At 42.2% G+C, this 22,703-nt stretch overlaps 1 protein-coding gene across 1 annotated transcript in view; it reads right to left on the bottom strand.

Moving 5' to 3' along the window:
* Positions 1–17,915, bottom strand: part of LOC137413402 (tigger transposable element-derived protein 1) — a 94,782-nt gene extending 76,867 nt beyond the window's left edge. The window contains exons 1-2 of the mRNA XM_078782953.1: positions 16,226–17,915; positions 12,609–12,722 (exon numbers count right to left, since the gene is read on the bottom strand). Coding sequence (XP_078639079.1) covers positions 12,609–12,722; positions 16,226–17,915 — 1,804 coding nt within the window. The remainder of the gene's footprint in view (positions 1–12,608; positions 12,723–16,225) is intronic.
* Positions 17,916–22,703: the final 4,788 nt, after the last annotated feature.

The raw sequence follows: 22,703 nt of genomic DNA, 5'->3' as shown, positions 1-22,703 counted from the left end.
AAATAAAGACGCTTATAAGTTACCGCTTGTCCGCTTCCTCCTTGCTCACAAGCAGCGCGCATAACGCCGCGCTTTAATACGATTAGAGCATGGGCTCAAGAGTTCAGAGGTCCCGTTACGTAAAATTTCTATTACTGAGCTAACTTGTGAACCATTGATAGGATTTTGACCAAACTTGGTATAAGTATACATTATGATGCAACGATGAAGTGATTAGATTTTTGGTGTCAAAGGTCAAAGATCAGAGGTCTTTTCAGCTAAAAATGTGATGCTTGAGAACAGCTGAATGGATTTAAATCAAACTTGGTACATTCAAAGGCTTATAGAATCATTGGTATCTCCCATGATGAAGCTGATTCTGAGGACTTCTGAGGACTGTCACCACAGGCAGGTTGACGGTCTTTCTGTCTTCTACAGACACCTCTCCTGCCTCTCCTGCCTAGCCCCCCCCCCCCCCCACCCCACCAGCTCTGTCTGTGTTCTGTCCCCCAAATATTCCTGCAGGATGCACAAGATCTGCCAGCAACCCTCTTCTGGTGAAACTGCCAAAATCAAGACTCTCTTCTCACCTTCACTCTTTCATTCCTCTTTTTCCCACCTCTGGAACAACCACACTCTGTTCAATCCCACTCCTCCCTCCAAGTCTTCAAAACAGCTGTTCCCCACCATTTCTTATCTTCCCCCATCCAAAGCCTCAATCTTTTCTACCCCTGTTAATACACCCCAAATCCACATGCTTCAAATTCCGTTTTCTTTCCTGAAAGTCCTTGTAGTGTCCATCCTGTTTATCCCGTGTGCTCCGCCCCATCACTCTCCCTTCCACAGATCTCCCGATGTCCCTGTTCTCTACTGTCGTTGTGCTTCCCTCAATCTCCCCCTCTCATCTCCCGCTCCCTTTATTGTATGTTCTATGTGTTAGGTCTTATACGAGCCTCGACTTAGTGTACAAAAAAAATACAAAATGTAAACTGACAATTTTTATTCAACCTTGACCTTTGATCTTTTGATCCAAAAAAAAAGCTCCGAGCTTTTGATTAGTAAACCAATTAATTGTCCTAATATGCAAATTCTTAAAATTTCAGGTCAATCGGATGAAAAGAGACGTTTTATGTGATGCTGACCTTTAACATTTTGACAAAATTATTACCTTGTCTTTTCATATTATGATAATAAAGCTTTGTTGACAAATTGATATATAATAGCTTCAATGGTAAAAGAGTTACAGCCCGAACAGACTTACAGCCCGAACAGACTTACAGCCCGAACAGACTTACAGCCCGAACAGACACACAGAAGTGATTGCAAAACCCCATCGCCCCCTGCATGGAGATAAGCTAATCATACTAAAATATGCAATTTGGTGTCTGTCTGATGATTTTTGACCGCGATACATTCAATCGTTACTTATCCAATCTCAATCAACCTTGACAGGGAGACTGATGGTCACATGATGGAGGTTGTGATTTAACTTCTCCCCCACCCCAAGGGAGTTTTCCCCGCCAAGGGGGTTGCGTGTTGATCCGTATCAATCAGATATCATATCGGTATTTATATTTTCATCATCGGTATCAGTGAGAGGGAGCAAGACAATTTTCAGCAAGACTCAGGTCCCTGGAGATGGAAAATGTGTGATAACAGTGTGTAGCTCTTTGCCTTCTCTATTTTATCACACAATATATAACCCTACCCCGAGGGTCACCGGTTGCAGATTTTTCACTCAAATGTACAGAGTCAGTGTCAGTTTATGGTGTATAAATAATTAATGTATGCATGTATTTTCACCAAAGCTTTGTATCTTGTTTGCACGGATATTAAATACCTCATATCACGGCATAAAAATTATGCTCCATGATCTTACTATAATTCACCAAATGTCCATCCGTCCGTTCGAAGGTACCGCAAAAACGGCTCAACCGATCGCAACGATATTTTGGGTGGGTATTCCAGGGACCCCTGGGAATAAAATAGGCTACATTGTTTTTCCATGTTTTCCAAGTTTTCCAATTTTCCAATTTTCCAGTTTTACCAAACACGATGGAATAATATTTACCGATATGAACAGTGATGTGGCTTTTGTTGAAATTCTACAAATACTGTTTATTCTATGTACCAGGCGAGAGTAGATCGACTCCTGACGAACTCTTCCTGTATAAACGTGCGGCTCCGAAGTAACATGGCAGCGTGTGCAAAGCGACTGAGAAACAGGTGCAGCGGCCGCTTCTGTTTTGCAGAATTCAATCTTTTTTCAAAATGGGCGCCTTGTACCGTTTAGATTTTGATGATTAGCGTGTGATATGATTCAACGGATGTTTATATGAATCGTTTAAAAAAAGCCTTCAATTTCTGATATTTTGCCTTTTCATTTGGGCTTCCCAATTGAAGCCCCGCCCACAGGGCGGGTACCGTTGCTAGTAAATATAATGACCACAATTAACTTTCAAATGTGACAGAAATAAGTGCCCAAAGCCACTCAAAATGAAGTTTTGTCAATCATATAATTTTACATTTAATTATTCAGTCATAATGCATCCAGTTTTTTTTTTACTTTTTTTCCAAATAGCATCAATTCATCAATAATTTGAAACCATGAGCCCTTTCCCAATATTTTGATACCAATTGCAATCTTATGTGACATATGTTGACAAGTACGTGCCCCATTTCATACAATTTTGTGACTGAAATCAAATTAAAAAAGTGGTTTATTAAAAGAATGCCTGGCATCCAATGGCTGAATTACACATGCATACACTGAAATTGACTGAAATTACAACTGTTATTTCAACTTCAATATGATGCTACACAGGTGCTGTGACCAGAATATTTCCAGAAAATGATTTAATCAATTTGTGTATATCCACACTATGTGTAAATAACTCACACTGATCATGCTGTTCAGTTTATTAATTTGTGCCAGGGAATCATATTGCAATAGGTAAACAAGAAAGAGCAATTAGAGATTGCAGACCCTTGCTAGGACGTGTTTTTGTGGTGTATTTTGTGGTGTTTATTAGCTGCTGTGTTTGGGTGGTTTATTGACAATGTAGATTTATGTTCATTCAATATGGCTGCCGAACTACGTGACCGAAGACGTCATCAATATAATCCTCACATACAATGTTTGTGGATATCACACTCAAGAAATTTCAAACTGATCGGATCAAGTGCTGTCTAATTATGACGTCATAATGAAGGCACCGATGACATCATCATGAATATACACTACATGACCAAAAGTATGCGGACACCTCTTCTAATTAGTGGATTCGGCCGATTCAGCCACACCTATTTCTGACAGGTACATATAATCAAGCACACAGCCATGCAATCTCCATAGACAAACATTGGCAGTAGAATGGGACATGCTGAAGAGCCCAGCGACTTTCAACGTGGCACCGTCATAGGATGCCACCTTTCCAACAAGTCAGTTCGTCAAATTTCTGCCCTGTTAGAGCTGCCCCGGTCAACTGCAAGTGCTGTTATTGTGAAGTGTAAATGTCGAGGAGCAACAACAGCTCAGCCACAAAGTTGTAGGCCACACAAGCTCACAGAATGGGACCGCCAAGTGCTTTTGTGCGTAGCGCGTAAAAATCATCTGTCCTCAGTTGTAACACTCACTACCGAGTTCCAAACTGCCTCTGGAAGTAACGTCAGCAATACAACTGTTCGCCGGGAGCTTCATGAAAAGGGTTTCCATGTCTGAGCAGCCGCACACAAGCCTAAGATCACCAAGCGCAATGACAAGCGTCGGCTGGGGTGGTGTGAAGCTCGCAGCCATTGTACTACAGTGGAAATGCGTTCTCGGGAGTGACTAATCACGCTTCACCATCTGGCAGTCCGACGGACGAATCTGGGTTTGGTGGATGCCAGGAGAACGTTACCTGCCCGAATGCATAGTGCCAACTGTAATGTTTGGTGGAGGAGGAATAGTGGTCTTGGGTTGTTGTTGCATGGTTTGGGTTTTTTCATGGTTCGGGCTAGGCCCCTTAGTTCCAGCGAAAGGAAATCTTAATGCCACAGCATACAATGACATTCGAGACGATTGTGTGCTTCCAACTTTGTGGCAACAGTTTGGGGAAGGCCCTTTCCGGTTTCAGCATGACAATGCCCCCGTGCACAAAGCAAAGTCCATACAGAAATGGTTTGTCGAGATCGGTGTAGAAGAACTTGACTGGCCTGCACAGAGCCCTGACCTCAACCCCATCTAACACCTTTGAGATTAATTGGAACGCCGACTGTGAACCAGGCCTGATCGCCCAACATCAGTGCCCAACCTCACTAATGCTCTTGTGACTGAATGGAAGCAAATCCCCACAGCAATGTTCCAACATCTAGTGGAAAGCCTTCCCAAAAGAGTGGAAGCCGTTATAGCAGCAAAGGGGGGGGGGGGGGAGGGGAAGAGGGGGGTTCCAACTCCATATTAATGCCCATGATTTTGGAATGAAATGTTTGATGTTTGGGTGTCCACATACTTTTGGTCATGTAGTGTATGTTGTTCCCCATAGACATAGAGAGTACTTGAAAATGAGGTGCAAATTTTTTTGTTTTTTCCCAAGATGGTGCCCATACCACGTGACGTATGACATCGTAATTATCATTTCAAAATTATGCATGGGGGAAACTCCTATGGTGAAAATTTCATGTCAATCGGACCACCAGTTCCAGGGAAAAGCATCCTCATTTTGTGCGGACAGACAGACAAACAAGTGAAAAATCACTCTGAGCGACACCTGGCAAAATATAACAAAGTAGAATGGCACTCAGTAGAGCATCCTTTTGTCCTCTAAAATAATGGGTGGTTTAATTCAGTGACCAGATATGCAAATCGTTTTCAAATTACAAGTCAATCAGATGAAAATTGAGGCTTTTAGAAATTTTATAAAAAGTGGTGGACCTTTTGGCCTATGTTGACATTGTGACCTATGTTGACATCAAAAATAGTTGTTGGTTGAATTCAGTTAACCGATATAAAAATCCTATTCAAATTTCAAGTCAATCGGATTAAAACTGAGGATTTTAGAAATTTGAAAAGGTTATTGACCTTTTCGCCTATGCTGATCTCAAAAATAGTTGGTGGTTGAATTCAGTTCGCTGATATGAAAACCCTATTCAAATTTCAAGTCAATCGGATGAAAATTAAGGATTTTAGGAATTCGTAAAAAAGTGGTTGACCTTTGGCCTATGTTGACCTTCTGACCGAGATTGATCTCAAAAATAGTTGGTGGTTGAATTCAGTTAGCTGATATGTAAATCCGATTCAAATTTCAAGTCAATCAAATGAAAATTGAGGATTTTAGGAGTTTTAAAATGTTGTTGACCTTTTGGTCTATGTTGGCCTATGTTTATCTCAAAAATAGTCGGTGGTTGAATTCAGTTAGCAGATATGTAAATCTTATTCAAATTTCAAGTCAACCGGATGAAAATTGAGAATATGGATGAATGAATGATCGTTTAAGGCCATTTTCCCCGCTAGAGCGGGGGTTAGCCTTGCGGGCCCCATGACAATCATGGTTCCCTGTTTGAGGCAATGTTTTTATGGCCGGATGCCCTTCCTGACGCCAACCCTTAGTCGCCTCTTACAATGTGCAGGGATGCAGTGTACCTATTCTAAACCGGGGTACACACCGGGATCATTCATCCCAGCAAGCTGGTACTCAAATTTGCCGACCTCGGAAGGATGACAGGCTGAGTCAACCCCCCTGGCATTAATTCAGCGATCGACCGGGATTCGAACCCAGGACCCTAGGATCCCAAGCCGGCGCCCTAACCGCTAAGCCAACAACCGGATGAAAATTGAGGATTTTATGAATTAGAAAAGTGATTGACCGTTGGCCTATGTTGACCTTTTGACCTTATGACCTAAAAAATAAATAGGATTCTGTCAGACCACCAACTCTACTGTTTGTTGAAGTTTTGTGAAGATTGGTTTAAAATTGTGACCTGTTCGCAAGTATAAGTGAGCGGACAAACAAACACACAAACACACACTGGAGTGATCAACATACTTGTCACAAAAAATTTTTTTTGCCAGGTAACAAACAGACCCAAATGCAATACCCTCTCCTCTGGCAAGGGTAATAATACACAAACTACTTTTGGTTGAAATACATAAAATATATATATATATTTAAAAACGTACAATGGATACATACTCCATTTACACTATTTCTTGCAGAAGCATCGATTGTATGTTATACGTATATGTACATGTAAAAGTGATGTTTATCCTGATTTCAGGAACTAGTACACCCGTAGACTCCGGGAGGGGCAGGAAGGGACATTCCTCTTTGGGGTATATGGATTACAGTCGATCTATGGGCGGGTCTCAAGAACATTGGGTGTGTGTTCATTTACCAAGTTTCTTGTAGAGAGATCGCCAAGTGGTTTAAGCATCCGAGCAAGCACTGCATTCAAAACCGTGAAGGAATTGCTGGCTTGGCAAGCGCAAGCTAGCTGCTTGGTAAAGGAGCACAACCTGAGCTTCTCCCTTTCAGTTTCGTATCAAACAGCAGGAGCGAGTTTCAAAAGTTCGCTATGAAAAATGCCACGGTAGTGGCAGAAAGGGACATGTTATTAACCAAACATTTGTAGGTTATATAGAGTACCGTAGATCTTCGCTCTGTTCTGTAAGTAAACCTTACTTCACGGATGTCGGGATTCCTCCAAATTTCTTCATTTAGTATGATAAAGAGCATTAGCAACTGTTTAAAAAGCTAAGCATACGTATTTGTGGTTTATAATATTTTTACTTCCTATTGCTCCCACGGAAATGCCATTATAACTTTAAGCTATTCATACACGTTATCACTGCAGGAAAAATGCCTTGGGACATTATGAGTATTAATATTGTTTTGTTGTAATAACATTAATAATATGTGATTGTCATTAATTTTGTTATGAAAAGCGTCTTTCGAAAAAAAACGATAAATCTTCTTTGGAAATACGCCACGATAAAGCTAATTTAACATTTATATACACCTCAATGTGCAACCCCATTGACGGCAATGGCAGGCAAACTCGCTCGGGGGGAGAAAACCCCCTAGGGTTGGGGGGGAAATGAATGTGCTACAACCTTCATTGTGTAACCCTTCGTCATCCTGTCAAGTTTGGTTGAGATTGGATAAGTAACGACATAATGTATTGGCGTCAAAAATAATCAGACAGACAGAAATGTCGTATTTTCGTATGATTGTATCTGTCCGTACAGTAATATATCTGTTCAACACAATAATGAATAGACACAAGCCAAGGTGTGGAAGTCACGTAGGTTCTTGTGAACTCAAACTACAAATCATATAATATGTGTGGAGTATTATTGGTCATATAATATGTATGGTCAGGCAAATTATTGTGGACATGAAGGAATAGCTCAGAAGTTATCGTCCTCAACATCACATGGCTCATCTTCGGCAGAACTGTCATCACTCTTGACAGATGTTTGCCGATTGTCACAGGTATCGAGTTTGCACATGTCTATGCACTTGAGGCCATTGGCTATGCAGACACACTTGGGAAGCTTGCAGATGTTGGGACAAGTCGAAGCCAGTCGCTCCCGCACAGCTTTAGGTGTGGGTTGTCCATCCATCCAGTCTATTGCTAGCTGTACGTGTTCAATGTTCATCCTGGGTCTCCCAGCATCAACCTCTCCCGATGGGACTAGGTGCCTCTAGGTTCTGCTGCAGACTCCTCTTCCAGACGGCAGCTTGATAGTTGGCCCGTAGTGCATGCTCGTCTAAACTATATTTGCAAGGTGGCAGATGGTGACTCTCGATCTCGCCTTTTTGGCACAGAATAGGCGATATCTCAATTCATTCACTTTCGTTGCACCAGATTTAGCTCCATACAGGAGAAACGTGGATTTATTCAACTTCACCATGAGCTCGTCACCAATATCCCATTCCTTGCCCGACTGGGTGAAGGTGATTTGTATCTCATTGTTGGTACTGATGATTTTGAGTGCACTTCGTTTCCCTTTGCCTGCAAATGCATTGACTGTGTCATATCCTGTATAGGCATGCATGCCAATGAGAATGCCAATAACTATAGATTTTGGGTGAAAAATCTGGCAACCGGCAACCTTAAGGGTAGGGGTGTATATGGAATGATAAGACAGAGAAGGCAAAGAGCTACACACCGCTATCACATATTTTTCAAAGAGCTACACACCACTATCACATATTTTCCATCTCTCGGGACACTAGCCTTGCTAGAAATCCCTATTAGCCTTGCTCCCACTGACTGACACCGACCAACCCCATTGGCTGATAGCCTACATGGTGACATTTAATTACAAAAGATGTCATATACATCCCTCCATTTCTTTGCACAGATTCACTCGTACACGCTTCTTTTTTTTTTAAACACCATATATTTCCTCTGTACGGGTATCGTTCACAATTGACGGGTTGAGAACAGCAAATGCTCGGCATCAGCCCTGAGCTTGGAAGATGAATGGACCTGGACAGTTGGTTCAGGGCGCACATTCATTCGTTCATCATGAGACAGCGTAGCGCAGTGCATTATGGGAGAACAGATGCACGGGGTAATGCCCCTACCCACAAACCCCAAAACACAATGCAAAGCCGCCTGACTGCCTCACTATTAAGAGGAGATATAAGTGTGGGGTTTTTTTTCCACTTCCGAGACTTAACCACAAGTTTTTTGTAACTTTTCATCAGCATCTTATCAGATTGCTATCGTTCGTCCACTATGACGACATGACGTCAGTGTGAAAAGCCTAAACTAAAAGATCCATCTTTTCAAATGCATTGAAACTGCAAATCATTCAGGGAATTAAATTTAAAAGGAAAAGCCAAGCAAACATCGCAAGAGATCTGGGTCTCTCAAAAAGTGGTGGGAATCGTGCGGGGTAATAGAGCCAAGGTGCTGGCAGCCGTTGGGGACGAATGTATACCCAGGACCTTCAAGCGTGCGCGTTCTAGCCCCCATACACGATGATGTTGATGAAACGGTGGTACACATAGTGAGTGTGCAGTGTAGGGTTACCATGGATGATTGCATGCAGTTAGTGGGTCTGTAGCGAGACTGTCACACTCAATAAACCGAATGCACTTAATACAACAAATAACCTTTGGCACCACATTCACTCTACCACTCATGCACAAACGGGAGAAACCAGGAAAGGTCTTGAAGGATATGAATGGACAGGTCTCCAGCATAAAGCACGATGAAGGACTGCCAGACTGCATGTCAGCACTTGGACATCCACAAACTTGTGCCTTTTACTCAGAATGTGGGCCACAAAGGGGGTTTAATAGGCTTAAACACAAACCAAGACATCAAAATACACTCCTCTCCTACCTTGCCTGGGTGCCTTGTTTGAATTTACAGGGAGGACAAGACAAATTACACATTCCTATCTAACGGCAATGTCAACTATACCGGCCGTCACAGCACACATAAGAACAGGACAAGACTCAAACAGGCCCCTGATTACAAAAAAAAATGTACTAACCTACGCCATCACAGAGAATAATGTTACATTTGTGGGTGGGGGGGGGGGGGGGATGTAGGGGATGAAATACCATAGTGGAGAACGGATTGTATAAATCAGCATGGACCTTCAGCCATTCTAAAGTTATCACAGTAACGAAAATCTATCATAGACGGACAGACGGACAGTGAGTAGGAAGCCAATCTCGATGTATTTAAGTAGAAAAACTGTGAGCTTTAGATTGTGTACGTGTCACCACACGGGGGGTGGTGGTATGTTAATTAGGTAGGGTATAAGGATAGTTCTCCCAGTACGTGATTGCCTCCTGTGATTTTCCCTATGTGTTTTTACAATTATAACAAGCCGACCATAAAAACGAGTGCTCCTTTAACCAACAACAACCACAACAACCACCGTCCATTAAACCACAACTACCGGCATAAATACCGACAAAAACCCGAACATTCCCGATCAGGCTAAACCCCGCGCACACCACAGCCGAAAGGACCCGAACAATGGCCGATCGACAAATAAGCCCCACCTCTAGAAAGAGGTTCAGGATTCTTCGGAGACGGAGGAGGTTGCGAGCAGACCGAAGGAGGCTGCCTGTCTGCTTGCCTCACGCCGTCAGCTGGCTACGGGCGCAACTCCACGCCATTTTGTGCGCTTCCCGCACGGTGACTCGGGTTTGACGACCACCAAGCTCCTCAAAGTCCTCGTTGTGGACCAAAGCTGATTCCAAACATTATTTTATTTTCTTTAATCATTCCCCTGTCTGTTTTTAAGTCTGCATATGGAGGTACCTCAATTAGGATTTTAGATTTACCTCACTTTTCATTTTCATTCCATGCTTAATTTTTATTAAACCATTATTATTGCTGCATTTCATTTGTCGTGTCTCATTTGCACGGTGTTGGGTTTTAGATAAAACCCCGTGGCTTTCGTCGGTACAGGTAAGCACTTTGGTCCCGTCCCGCACGTGCCAAAAAGAACCGCCAATTTTCGGCTTGCTTGCCTTGGAGTAAAGACCGACCGGCTATCCCTCCAAGGCTGGTTTTCATTGGCCATGGACTTGACAATATGCTAACAAAACATGCCAGCTAATTAGTACCCCCTCCGATGCAACAATATGAGGCTCTTTAACAATCCACAATACAGTCACGTGAAAAAGTAAGTACACCCCATGTAAAGTTTTGACTTTTTCAACATATTTCAACATACAGCTATTTTATCTTCATTTCAACAATATTGATAGATAAAGGTGATATAATATAACAAATATCATGAAACATTTACATTTTGTAGTCCATTGTACAATTTAAATAAACATAATTGCAAATTTCGCATGTGGAAAAAGTAAGTACACCCCATGTAAAGTTTTGACTTTTTCAACATATTTCAACATACAGCTATTTTATCTTCATTTCAACAATATTGTTAGATAAAGGTGATATAATATAACAAATATCATGAAACATTTACATTTTGTAGTCCATTGTACAATTTAAATAAACATAATTGCAAATTTCGCATGTGGAAAAAGTAAGTACACCCTTGGCTCTAATAGGTGGTATTGCCCCCTTTGGCAGAAACAACCTCAAGTAGACGTTTCTTATAACTGTCTACCAGTCTCTGACATCGACTGGGAGAAATTTTTGCCCACTCCTCCATGCAGAATTCTTTCAGCTGTGCGATGTTTGAGGGGTTTCTTGCATGCACAGCTCGTTTCGAATCCCCCCACAACATCTCGATGGGATTTAGATCCGGGCTTTGACTTGGCCATTCCAGAACCCTCCATTTCTTTCTTTTCAGGCATTCCTTGGTGGATTTACTGGTATGTTTAGGGTCATTGTCATATTGCAAGGTCCACCGTTGGTTGAGCTTCAACTTTCTGACAGATGGCCTCACATTATCCTCAAGCACCTTCTGTTACAATGAAGAATTCATAGTGGATTCTATGATTGTGAGCTGCCCATGCCCTGATGCAGCAAAGCTGCCCCAAACCATAATATTTCCACCACCATGCTTTACAGTTGGTATCAGGTTCTTGTGGTCAAATGCTGTCTTTGGTTTTCGCCAAACATGTCTTCTGGTACTGTGGCCAAATAGCTCTACCTTTGACTCATCTGTCCAGAGCACATTGTTCCAGAAGTGCTGTTCTTTGCCGAGGTGTTCATTGGCTAACTTTAGTCTTGCCCTGATGTTCTTTCTGGACAGCAAAGGTTTCCTCCTGGCACACCTCCCATGTAGATCAAATTTGTGCAGCCTCTTTCTAATTGTAGATTCGTGCACTTTGACATCAACAGTGGCAAGAGCTACCTGTAGGTCCCGTGATGACATTCTGGGGGTTCTTAGAGACTTCTTTCAGCATCTTGCGGTCTGCTCTCAGGCTGAACTTGCTTGGGCGGCCCGGCCTGAACAAGTTCGCAGTTGTTTGGAATCTTCTCCACTTGTAGATGATCTTCCGTACAGTCGAATGATTGATTTCAATTTGTTTGGAGATCTTTTTAAATCCCTTCCCAGACTCGTAGGCATCTATACCCTTCTTTCTGATGGCCTCAGAGAGCTCTTTTGATCTAGGCATGGTGACGCCACATACTTCAACAACAAAGGGCAAACCAAAGTAAATGTCTGAGGTTTAAATAAGACAGGTTCCTCCAAGATCCTCTCTAACGATGTTCTAATCATTTGCACCTGAGCTGGTGCACCTGATTCTAATGTTAGGTATTTGAAGTGGTGATAAATGTAGGGGTGTACTTACTTTTTCCACATGCGAAATTTGCATTTATGTTTATTTAAATTATACAATGGACTACAAAATGTAAATGTTTCATGATATTTGTTATATTATATCACCTTTATCTGTCGATATTGTTGAAATGAAGACCAAATAGCTGTATGTTGAAACATGTTGAAAAAGTCAAAACTTTACATGGGGTGTACTTACTTTTTCACGTGACTGTATATCAAGCAAATATTGATTATATCTGCATATGGGATACATCCAATTATTATCTGCTTGCACTCTGCAAGGATATCCCACTTGTACGTCTATAAAATTGCCTTCGTTCTGAGTGAGAAACTATTGACCAGAATAAATTATCCCAATTAATAAATAAATGCCTTATTGTAAGAAATATTCCTTTCCATCACTTACCACCCTCCGGCTCTCTTGCTACCTCTTCAAGGGCAGTGGAATGCTCATATTCCACTTTCATCTGCTGCATTTCAAATCCATCTTTCTTGTCACCACAGTCGTTTACACGATCAGCTGCAGAAAGCAGTTCAGAACCTTCACGTACATTGCAAGGCTGCCTGGAAACACAGATCTCAGAGTCGAGAGAGAAAAGTTGACAAAATAGCTGCGCATTCAAACAAGAAGTTAAATAAAAACATCAAAAGTGTGAAGAAAAAAAAAACCGCAAATATTTGGCTTGTTAGAAATAAAAAAGAAATTATTGTCAGTTCAAACATGGGGCAGCTAAACAAAAATTAGGTGCCAATCTTGTGAGCTCGCCTGCCATGCAGCAGGGTTTCTACTTTACCATTTGAGCTTTTGTCATGAAATTTTAAAAGAAGCCTTTACCATGAGCATATATATGTTTGACCTTTTTTTTGTTTTAGGTGTTATTTTCATCAAGTGTAGTTTAGGTAAACTACATAGAGGATGTGGACAGGCTTTGCATTTAGAGATGCTTTCTTGTTTTTATGCCTTCGGAGGGTTGGTGGGTGTCCGTCCGGCTGTCCGTCCGCCCATGATAGGTTTTCGTTACCGCGATAACTTGACAATGGCTGAAGGAAAATCAAACTTGGTGCAGGTATTATAATGAGGTAAAGATGAACCGATTATATTCTGGGGTCACAAGGTCAAAGGTCAGAGGTCATGTTAGGTGAAAATCCTGTTACCGTGATAACTTGTGAACCAGTGATGGGATTCTGACCAAATTTGGTACAATGATGTAGAATTATGTAAAGATGAACTGATTAGATTTTGGAGGCAAGAGGTCAAAGGTCAAAGTCTGTAATAGGTCTATAACTTGAGAATGGCTGAAGTGATCTAATTCAAACTTGGTGCAGGTATGTATAATGATGTCAAGATTAACTGATTATATTTTGGGGTCAAGAGGTCAAAGGTCAAAGTCTAATAGGTCTACAACTTGAGAACGGCTGAAGTGATCTAATTCAAACTTGGTACAGGTATGTATAATGTTGTAGAGATTAACTGATTAGATTTTGGGGTCAAGAGGTCCAATACTGTAATAGGTCTACAACTTGAGAATGGCTAAGGGCATCCAATTCAAACTCAGTTCAGATATGTATAATAATGTATCGATTAACTGAATATATTTTGGGGTGAGGTCAAAGGCCAAAGGTCAGAGGTCATGTTAGGTAAAAATCCTGTTACCACGATAACTTGTGAACCAGTGATGAGACTGACCAAAGTTGGTGCAAGTATTATGATGTATAGATTAACTTGTTTGTTTTTGGAGTCGAGGTCAAAGGTCAACTGTCAAAGTCTGTAATAGGTCTATAACTTCAGAATGGCTGAAGGGGTTTAATTCAAACTTGGTATAGGAATGTATAACGATGTAAAGATGAACTGATTAGATTTTGGGGTCAAGAGGTCAAATGTCCCATCAGGTAAAAGCTAACTTGTGAACCAGTCATGGGATTTTCACCAAATTTGGTATAATTATATATTACTAGGGCATGCCCGTACTATATATATGCCCGTACTATATATCTATCTAAAATTATATCCCCCCCCTCTATTTACATGAAATGGTTTGGTCCATTCGCAACGCCAAAGCGAACGGCGAACGGCTTGCGAGTACAGTGACAATCCCCCCCCTCTATTTACATGAAATGGTTTCGTCCATTCGCAACGACCACAGAACCCCCCCCTCTATTTACATGGAATGGTTTGGTCCATTCGCAACGCCGGCACACGCGATCGTTCGCTGCTCTCTGATTGGTTGAATCGTTTTTTGGACATAGCTCGGTAAGTAATTGTCCGATTAATATGAAACCTTGAAAAGGCACATCCTCGGGTCCCCAGCAATATACCTGGCAAGTTAAAAGTATATCGGACCCGTGGTTGTCGAGAAACAGCGGTCACAGACAGACAAACGTACAAACGTACAAACGTACAGAGATTACTGGAATTATAGATAGATAATGCAAAGATAAACTGATTCGATTTTGGGATCAAGAGGTCAAAGATCAGAGGTCATGTTAAGTTACAATTACTTAGTTACCGTGATAACTTAAGAATGGCTGAAGGGATCTTTGTCAAACTTGGTGCAGGTATGTCTAATGATGTAAGCATGAACCGATTCAATTTTGGAATCAAGCGGTAAAAGGTCAGAGGTCATGTTAAGTAAAAATTATGTTGCCATGCCAACTTGTAAACAAATGATGGGATTTTGAACAAACTTGGTACAAGTATATATGATGCAAAGATGAACCGATTGGATCATGGCATCAACAGGTCAAAGGTCACATCAGGTAAAAATGTGATAACTTCAGAACAGCTGAATGGATTTAAATCAAACTTGGCACAAGTATTATAATGATGTAATAATGTGGGCGGAGGCATATCGGAGTGTCGTTCTAGTTTTTTTTATGTTATTGCTCAAACAACTAACCTTTTATCAGATGAACGACATCCACACCACTCAATAAGTTATTAATCAAAAGCAACCTTTTGATTTATACATAGTTGTATTCTTGAAGATAGTTGTGTAAATTAAAAAGGTGTGGATTAAAAGGAAATTCACCGTAAGAAATAATGTAATAGGTGAAGCGCTGCCTCTATTCTCATTGTTATTGTCCAAATTTTACTATTACAGTGGTTTATTTTATTTAAATTATGTTTAAAATATAAACAATGAAAAATTCTGAAACAATAATAAATTCTAACAATTAAAAATAGAAAAAGGAAAGAAAGGGTTGTTAACATTATGTTGGTTGCTGCTGCTGATGTCTTGTTATTACCCTGTGCATGTGAAGCGAAAAGCGGGGTAAAGCAATCAGACGCCTACGTATGTAGAGATCTGCATTTTGTTAAGCGTGTACATCGAAAACCGTTCAACGGAGGAAAATGAAACTTTACCCCAATATGTTACATGACCATTTGGTATAGGGCATATTACTTGGATGACGCCTGCCTCCTCAGAACTTGCATGGTGAACTAAACAAAGCCTAATGCCCAAAGACAATGTCACTTCCTCGCGTTAGAAATTAGAATCATTGCAATCGCTTCAGCCCTTATCGTGCTTAGCTGGTGAAAAAAAGCGAAGAAGAAAAAGATGTACAATTTCCCGTTTTAACGATCTCCCGGTTTATACTTTAGCGAATTATTCTGCCGTTTTTATCAGCTATGGTAGTTGTGAAGACACTCGAGAATGAGAATAAAATCTACTTTGTATAGGCTTATGAACGTACTCTATAGCAGACTTTCAAAGTATAATTTGTACACATTTACCTCAGAAGTGTAGATAGATGCAATTAAAATTTGCTGCTTCAAAAAAGTGCCGCTCTGGGTGGACTCACGGTCCCAAACTCCCCCCTCCCCCCACCTTGGTACACGACTTAGAGGAAGCATTTTACGTTGTAAGAGTGCATAGAGCATGCAACCCCTCCATCCCTCCCTCCGCTTCGCTTAACCTACTGAAGACTGCGTGGCGAAAGTATTCTCTGAATACCATCTCGTTTCCGGAAGTGTTTGGAGGGGAAAGGAGTGGTGGTGTTATAGAGGTGTTGAGGGCTCACTGGCATCGTCCTTTGGATGTTCTTTCCCTTCCTTTTTTTGAAAAAAGGAAAACAAAGTCGTCTGAGCGGCCTTCATCCTCTTTTGTTTTTGGATTAACTTATAGCAGCTCAGGTCCGCTTCAACATTTCGGGCCACTCTTGAGCTGCGTTCCGTGTCGGGGTCATCTTCATTGAAGATGGCGAGACCCATATCGATGAGGCGGAAAGCCTCCGCCATCCTCTTACTCGTGAGAGTACGCAATGGCTCGACCTCTTCACTTTCCAACTCTGACACCTGCTCTTGGTGTTCCTTCTCCAGCAGTAGAAGATCCTCATTTGAGAGGTCCTCCTGGTATGAGTCCAGCAACTCTTCCACATCACCCTCTTCCACCTCATCAAAGCCGACAGTCTTGGCCATTTTGACGATATTACGTCGTGCTTTTGACACATCATCATTCACGCTGAAACTCTTGAAGCTGTGAACAAATTGAGGGCAAAGTTTGCGCCATACACCATTCATGCAGGAACGGGTGACTTCCTTCCAAGACTCCTCAACATTACATAGCGCATCCCTTATTGTAAAGGCCTTCAAGAATTCCTTTACAGTCATCTGACCATTTTCTGTTGATTTCACCAGGTTTGCAAATGTTCTTCGGAGATAATACGCCTTGAATGCAGCAATCACTCCCTGGTCCATTGGTTGAATTAGAGTTGTCGTGTTGGGTGGAAGAAACACCACCTTAATGTTTTTGTGAAGGTGCTGGATGGATGGTGGATGACCTGGGGCATTATCGAGGAGGATGAGAATTTTGAAACTCAAATTCTCCTTCTCACAGTATTCCTTCAACTCGGTAGGAAGCTGGGAGCAAATATATTCACAAAATATTTTGCCTGTTATCCCACTCTTGGCATTGGAATACCAATGGACGGGTAAACATTTCTTCACATATCCCTGCAGAACCCTGGGATTTTCTGAGTGGTAAACCATTAACGGTTTCAATTTGCAATCGCCTTCAGCATTACCACCCAAAAGCAGCGTGAAGCGATCTTTCGATTCTTTAAATCCAGGTGCCGTCCTCTCCTCACGAGAAATGTACGTCCTACGTGGCATCCTCTTCCAAAATAGGCGTGTCTCATGAACGTTGAAAATTTGTTTTGGAGAATATCCACCTTCCTCGATAATGGCCTTGAGAAACACAGGAAACTTCTCTGCAGCAATGGTGTCGACAGCAGTGGCCTCTGCGGTCATTTGTATGTGGTGATAGTTGTAACGCTTCCGAAAATTTGAAAACCACCCAGAACTAGCGATAAATGGCTTCACTTCACCTTCGTCCCTTATTAAGTCTTGATAAATGCTTCTGGCCTTTGCCTGTATCACGAACGTGCTGACAGGCACGTTCTCTTGGTGTTGCTGTTCAAGCCACGTGCTGAGCATGCGTTCCATTTTTTCCATCATGGAACTTCTCGCATACGATGTCTTTGTCGCACTCACTGACGTTCCACATTTAGCACTTTCTTTTATCTTTTCCGCACTATTTCTTATTGTTCGCAACGTGGAGTCACTAAGGCCTAGCGCATGCCTCATATCAGCTGTACATTCACCTCTTTCATACCGTCCTAAAATATCCATTTTTACCTCAATAGTGATGTCCTTCCTCTGTCTTTTGCTCGCGCTAGCAACCTTGCTACTCCATGGACGCTTTCCGGTCATGATTGCAAGGGGTACGCTTATTACAGCGGCACAATTCACAATCAAAATAGGAGACACTTCACTGCACGCATGACGCTAAGATGGAAGGTTTCCCGAAACTGAGGAAAGGCAATCTAACCGTCATCCAGGTTTTGTTTTTATTTATCGCGAACACCTTTTCATGGTGCACGCAAATGTAATCGCAGCATTACTCACGCTCGAGTTGCGTAATTCGAATTGCTCGTGAATGCAAATTTTTTCAATGGTATAAATGACAGGCGCGCACTATTCCAAAACTGCGCAAACAGAACACGGATAAAACATGAGCTTACCGTATGCCACAAAAAGGGAATGGGGAAACAAACAAACCACTCAACAAAATAACAAGGAGACGTCATGCGTAGCACGATACTTGCAAAATCCGCCCCCCCCCCCACCCCCCAAAGTTTTCTATTGATACAGCAAATTGTCCATTTCATGAAGATTAAAATTTACGATCTTGATCAAATCTCGGGTCAACAGGATGAAAAGTGACGATTTTTCAGATGAAAAAAATGATGATTTTGGAAGTTTGACCTAGAGTTGACCTTTGACCTTTTGACCTCAAAACTAGTTGGTTTAATGGTTTTCTAATTCAGAGGCAATATGCAAATGCTGTTCAATTTTCAAGTCAATCGGATGAAAATTGACGGCTTTTCAGATGAAAAGTGATGATTTTGGAAGTTTGACCTTGAGTTGACCTTTGACCAATTGACCTCAAAAATAGTATGTTTCCCAATTTAGTGACTCGATATGCAAATGCTGTTCAATTTTCAAGTCAATCGGTTGAGAATTGACGGCTTTTTGGATGAAAATTGAAGACTTTTAAAATTTGACCTTGAGTTGACCTTTGACCTCAAAAATAGTTCATTTCCCAATTTATTGACTCAATATACAAATGTTATTCAATTTTCAAGTCAATCGGATTTTAAATGGCGATTTTAGAGATTTGACCTCCAGGTGACCTTTGACCTCTAAATCAATAGGCTTCTCAATTGGGACGACCTAGACAACTTGGTGAAGTTTCGTGATGATCGGTTTAGAATTGTGACCTGTAGGCCGGTGACAAACAGACAAACAAACAGACAGACAAACAGACAGACAGACAGAACCACAAAAGCAACCGACCAATATACTTGAAAAATCTTCCATTTTGCAAGTAATGAATCAGAGGATAGCACGAAGTTAGTCCGATCACCTTTTTATATTTTTACAAACCAGGATGGCAGAATCTATTTATTACATACACACTGAGGTGTTTGGTTACTGAGAGAATGAAAATTTTTATGCCTCTGATGACGAAGTCTTTATGCTCCCATTATGTTTTCGGGTTGTACATCCGGCTGTCCCTCCATCTGTCTGTGATAAGTTTTTGTTACGGTGATATATTGTGCATTACTGATGGGATTTTGACCAAAGCTGGTAGAAATATGTATTGTGATGCAAAGATGAACTGATTTGATTTTGGGATCAAGAGGTCAAAGGTCAGTGTCTGTAATAGGTTTTCAGCACCACGTTAATTCAAGAACAGTTGAAGGTAACCAAGTCAAACTTCATACAAGTATGTATAATGATGTAAAGATGAACTGATTAGATGAGGGCAAAGGTCAAAGGTCACAGGTCATGTTAGGTAAAAATCCTGTTACCGCGATACTTGTGAACCAGTGATGAGATTTTGACCAGACTTGGTATAACTATATATTGTTGCGGATCCCGGGTCTGTCGACGTACTACGGGGAGGGGGGGGGGGGGGTTAAGTCCCTGCTTCCCCACAGACACCAGATCCACGGGCCGTCGATTGCAAGACGAAACTCGCGCCCAGCGGGTTGCAAAGCAACTCCAATCACCAATCCCCCAATCACTGGCCGAAGGGTTATCGACCGTGATCCAAATACCTTCCAGACCACATGGTCGGGAAGACCGGGAATTGAACCCCACGCGATCCCACACCTATTCCAATCAGGTGCGCCGAGCGGGTCGCGGTTTTACCCTGCGTGATCTACGGACCTAATTGAGCAGCTGGATTCGGTTTTGGACGATGCTGGGTCAATGGGGAAAAGGACGCACACGAGCAGGTCGAGAGGAAACAAAATGTACACGTCTTTTATTCACAATAGAACAGAAAAAACGACGAGAAGCAGACATAACAATAATTCTTACCTATGTAATCCCAACACAGGTACCTGGCAAACTCACACACAGGGTGAATCACACACCAGTTAAACACGTACCGGTGGACGTGCGGACGCTGACTCGGGTCCGGCAGTTCCTGCGCGTGGCGCACGGATCAATCCAGCAGACAGCACGAAGGAGGATCGGCACGGAGGATGACCCAGCATGGAGGACGATCTGCCACTTTAAGGAAGGTCAGCACGGAGGACGAACCAGCTTGAGGACAAAGGAGAAGGGCAGCATGGAAGAACCAGCTCGGTGGACGGTCAGCTTGAAGGACGAACGAGGAGAGAGCTCGAAGAACAATCGGTACGGACCTTTATCGGGTGGAATGTTCTTCTGGAGGATTCGACGGCCTACCATTGGTCGATTTTGGTCACGTGTGGTCACTCAGCCCCGCCTCCTTCTGGAAGGTTCCACGACCTACCATTGGCCAATGTTGGTCACGTGCGGTCACTCAGCCCCACCTCCTTCTGGAAGGTTCCACAGCCTACCATTGGCCGATGTTGGTCACGTGCGGTCGTATCTGCTTTAATTACTACACAATGGAAAGGGAGCTAATCTTTACATTTAATAAGAAATAACTGACTACTGCAGGCTACATGTTGTCGTGTAATTAACTAGAGGGGTCTCTTTATTGCAAAACCGTAACAATATGATGCAAAGATGAACCGATTACATTTTGGCGTCGAAGGTCAAAGGTTAGAGGTCACGTCAGCTAAAAATGTAACACTTGCGAACAGCTGAATGGATTTAAATCAAACTTGGCAAAAGTATGTATAATCTATATTAAAATAGGCTACGGTGATTCTGTCTGTCTGTCTGTCTGTCTGTCTGTCCGGGGGTGTGGCTTACTCCGTTTAGACAGTAGCTCCACCCATTCTGGGAGAGGCTTCATGTAAACAAATATCCACCATTTTATTACCTCGAATAGCTTTGAGGCCTGTTTAGTTAGGCCCGTGCTGTCTTTCTCTCTCACACAGGTTCATTTTGACTCTAATTCGATATATCATTTCATTCTTAACAGTCGCTAACATAGTTTTAGACTCGGTTGAAAAAAACCGGGAAGAGAATCCCATGAAAGTTTCCGTTTATAGAACGAAATGATTTCTCAAAGACCTGTAAAATAAAACCCATTCATTGAGTCACCCTCACGATTTTATCTCGAATTCACCATCTGATTTAATTTTTATCGATGGTTTGAGACTCGGTGTCAGAAATAATTGAGAACAATCACGCACACACGGGAAAATGCCTAGATATATTTTTTTAAATCGCACCACGATTATGCACGAAAATACACCGCCTAAAATAACAGTCGGGGAAAATGTCGACATATATTAAAAATTCGCTTTTTCTTTTCCGTTAAGATATATTACTTTTACTTTTGATGACAGTCGTCACAAACCGACATATATTTATTCGTTCTTATTTCATTCAACATTATTATCCAGAAGTAAAAACTAAAATATTGTTACGGTTTTTAGAACCTTCACTTTATCAAATTTAGTATTAAAATCCCTAATAACACCCCGTGTACATTTCCCCCTTAATTGGCTGTTAATTGAAATGAGTGCACCGTAGCTAGTCCATGTACAAGCACGGAGGCCACCAAAGAACCTCTCTATAGTTATTTCTTTATTATATGTCTCAGGTAAGGCTGTGTCTCCACTAGTTGACCTTGCGCTGCACCAAATGAAATAAGATAGATCCCCTTTTGATGGCCCCAGAACCTCCATTGCCAACTGCATTGCCAACTGCATTGCCAACTGCATTACCAACTGCATTCAGACTCCATTACGCACGCGGTCAGCTGGGAGAAGAAGGGCGTGGCCCGCCCATTGTCATCAAGGGTGGAGCCCCGAACGACCAACCAGAGATCGTGGGTATGGCTCAAGAGGGCGGGGTTATAAAACCCGTTGCATCAGCCCCCACCGCCAGATGATTGAGGGAGCCAGATGCGTGTCCAAGCTGAAATCAACCCTGCCGCGTGAAACCAGATACGTGTGCCTGCCGCGTGAAACCAGATACGTGTGCCTGCCGCCACCTTGCTCGCTGCCAAACCGGAGCGTGGACGTTCGAGCGGGACCTCGACGTCGCGCCACTGGCCCCGGACCTTCCTGCCCGCCATCTCCTTGGACCGTGTTCCTCTGCCAGCATTCCTACCATTGCCATTTCCTCCCATTCGTGTACGTGAGTTTGTTCCGTTCGTGCTGTCCTTGGGGTATAAGTTAAGCTTGTTTTAAGGATTGCACTGTGTATTCTTCTTCTTCTGTAAATTACTTTCGTTTCTTTCCTTCTCCTTTGGTTTCTTTGGTTGTGTAAATAATAATAAAAAATATTTGTTCTTCCTACCTTTGCCTCCTTCTTCATGCTCGTCCGATCGTCTTTGTCTTTTACCTATTGATATACGTGGCACGATTTGGCCAACGCTCAGGATCGGGTTAGTCCTTGATAAATGGCTCGAACTCCGGGTTGCTAAAAACCGCTCGGCAACTAGTCTATCTAAAACCATGGTTCGAGCGGGAGTCTCTTCCCTGCTTCACGGTCAGGAGTGGCACTCAGGTCCTTGGGACTTTTCGTTGACCAATTACCCTG

The sequence above is a fragment of the Myxine glutinosa genome, chromosome 1, assembly GCF_964187855.1.
Source record: "Myxine glutinosa chromosome 1, kmMyxGlut1.1, whole genome shotgun sequence".
NCBI lineage: Eukaryota > Metazoa > Chordata > Myxini > Myxiniformes > Myxinidae > Myxine > Myxine glutinosa.
This window is presented reverse-complemented; position numbering and strand designations above follow the sequence as displayed.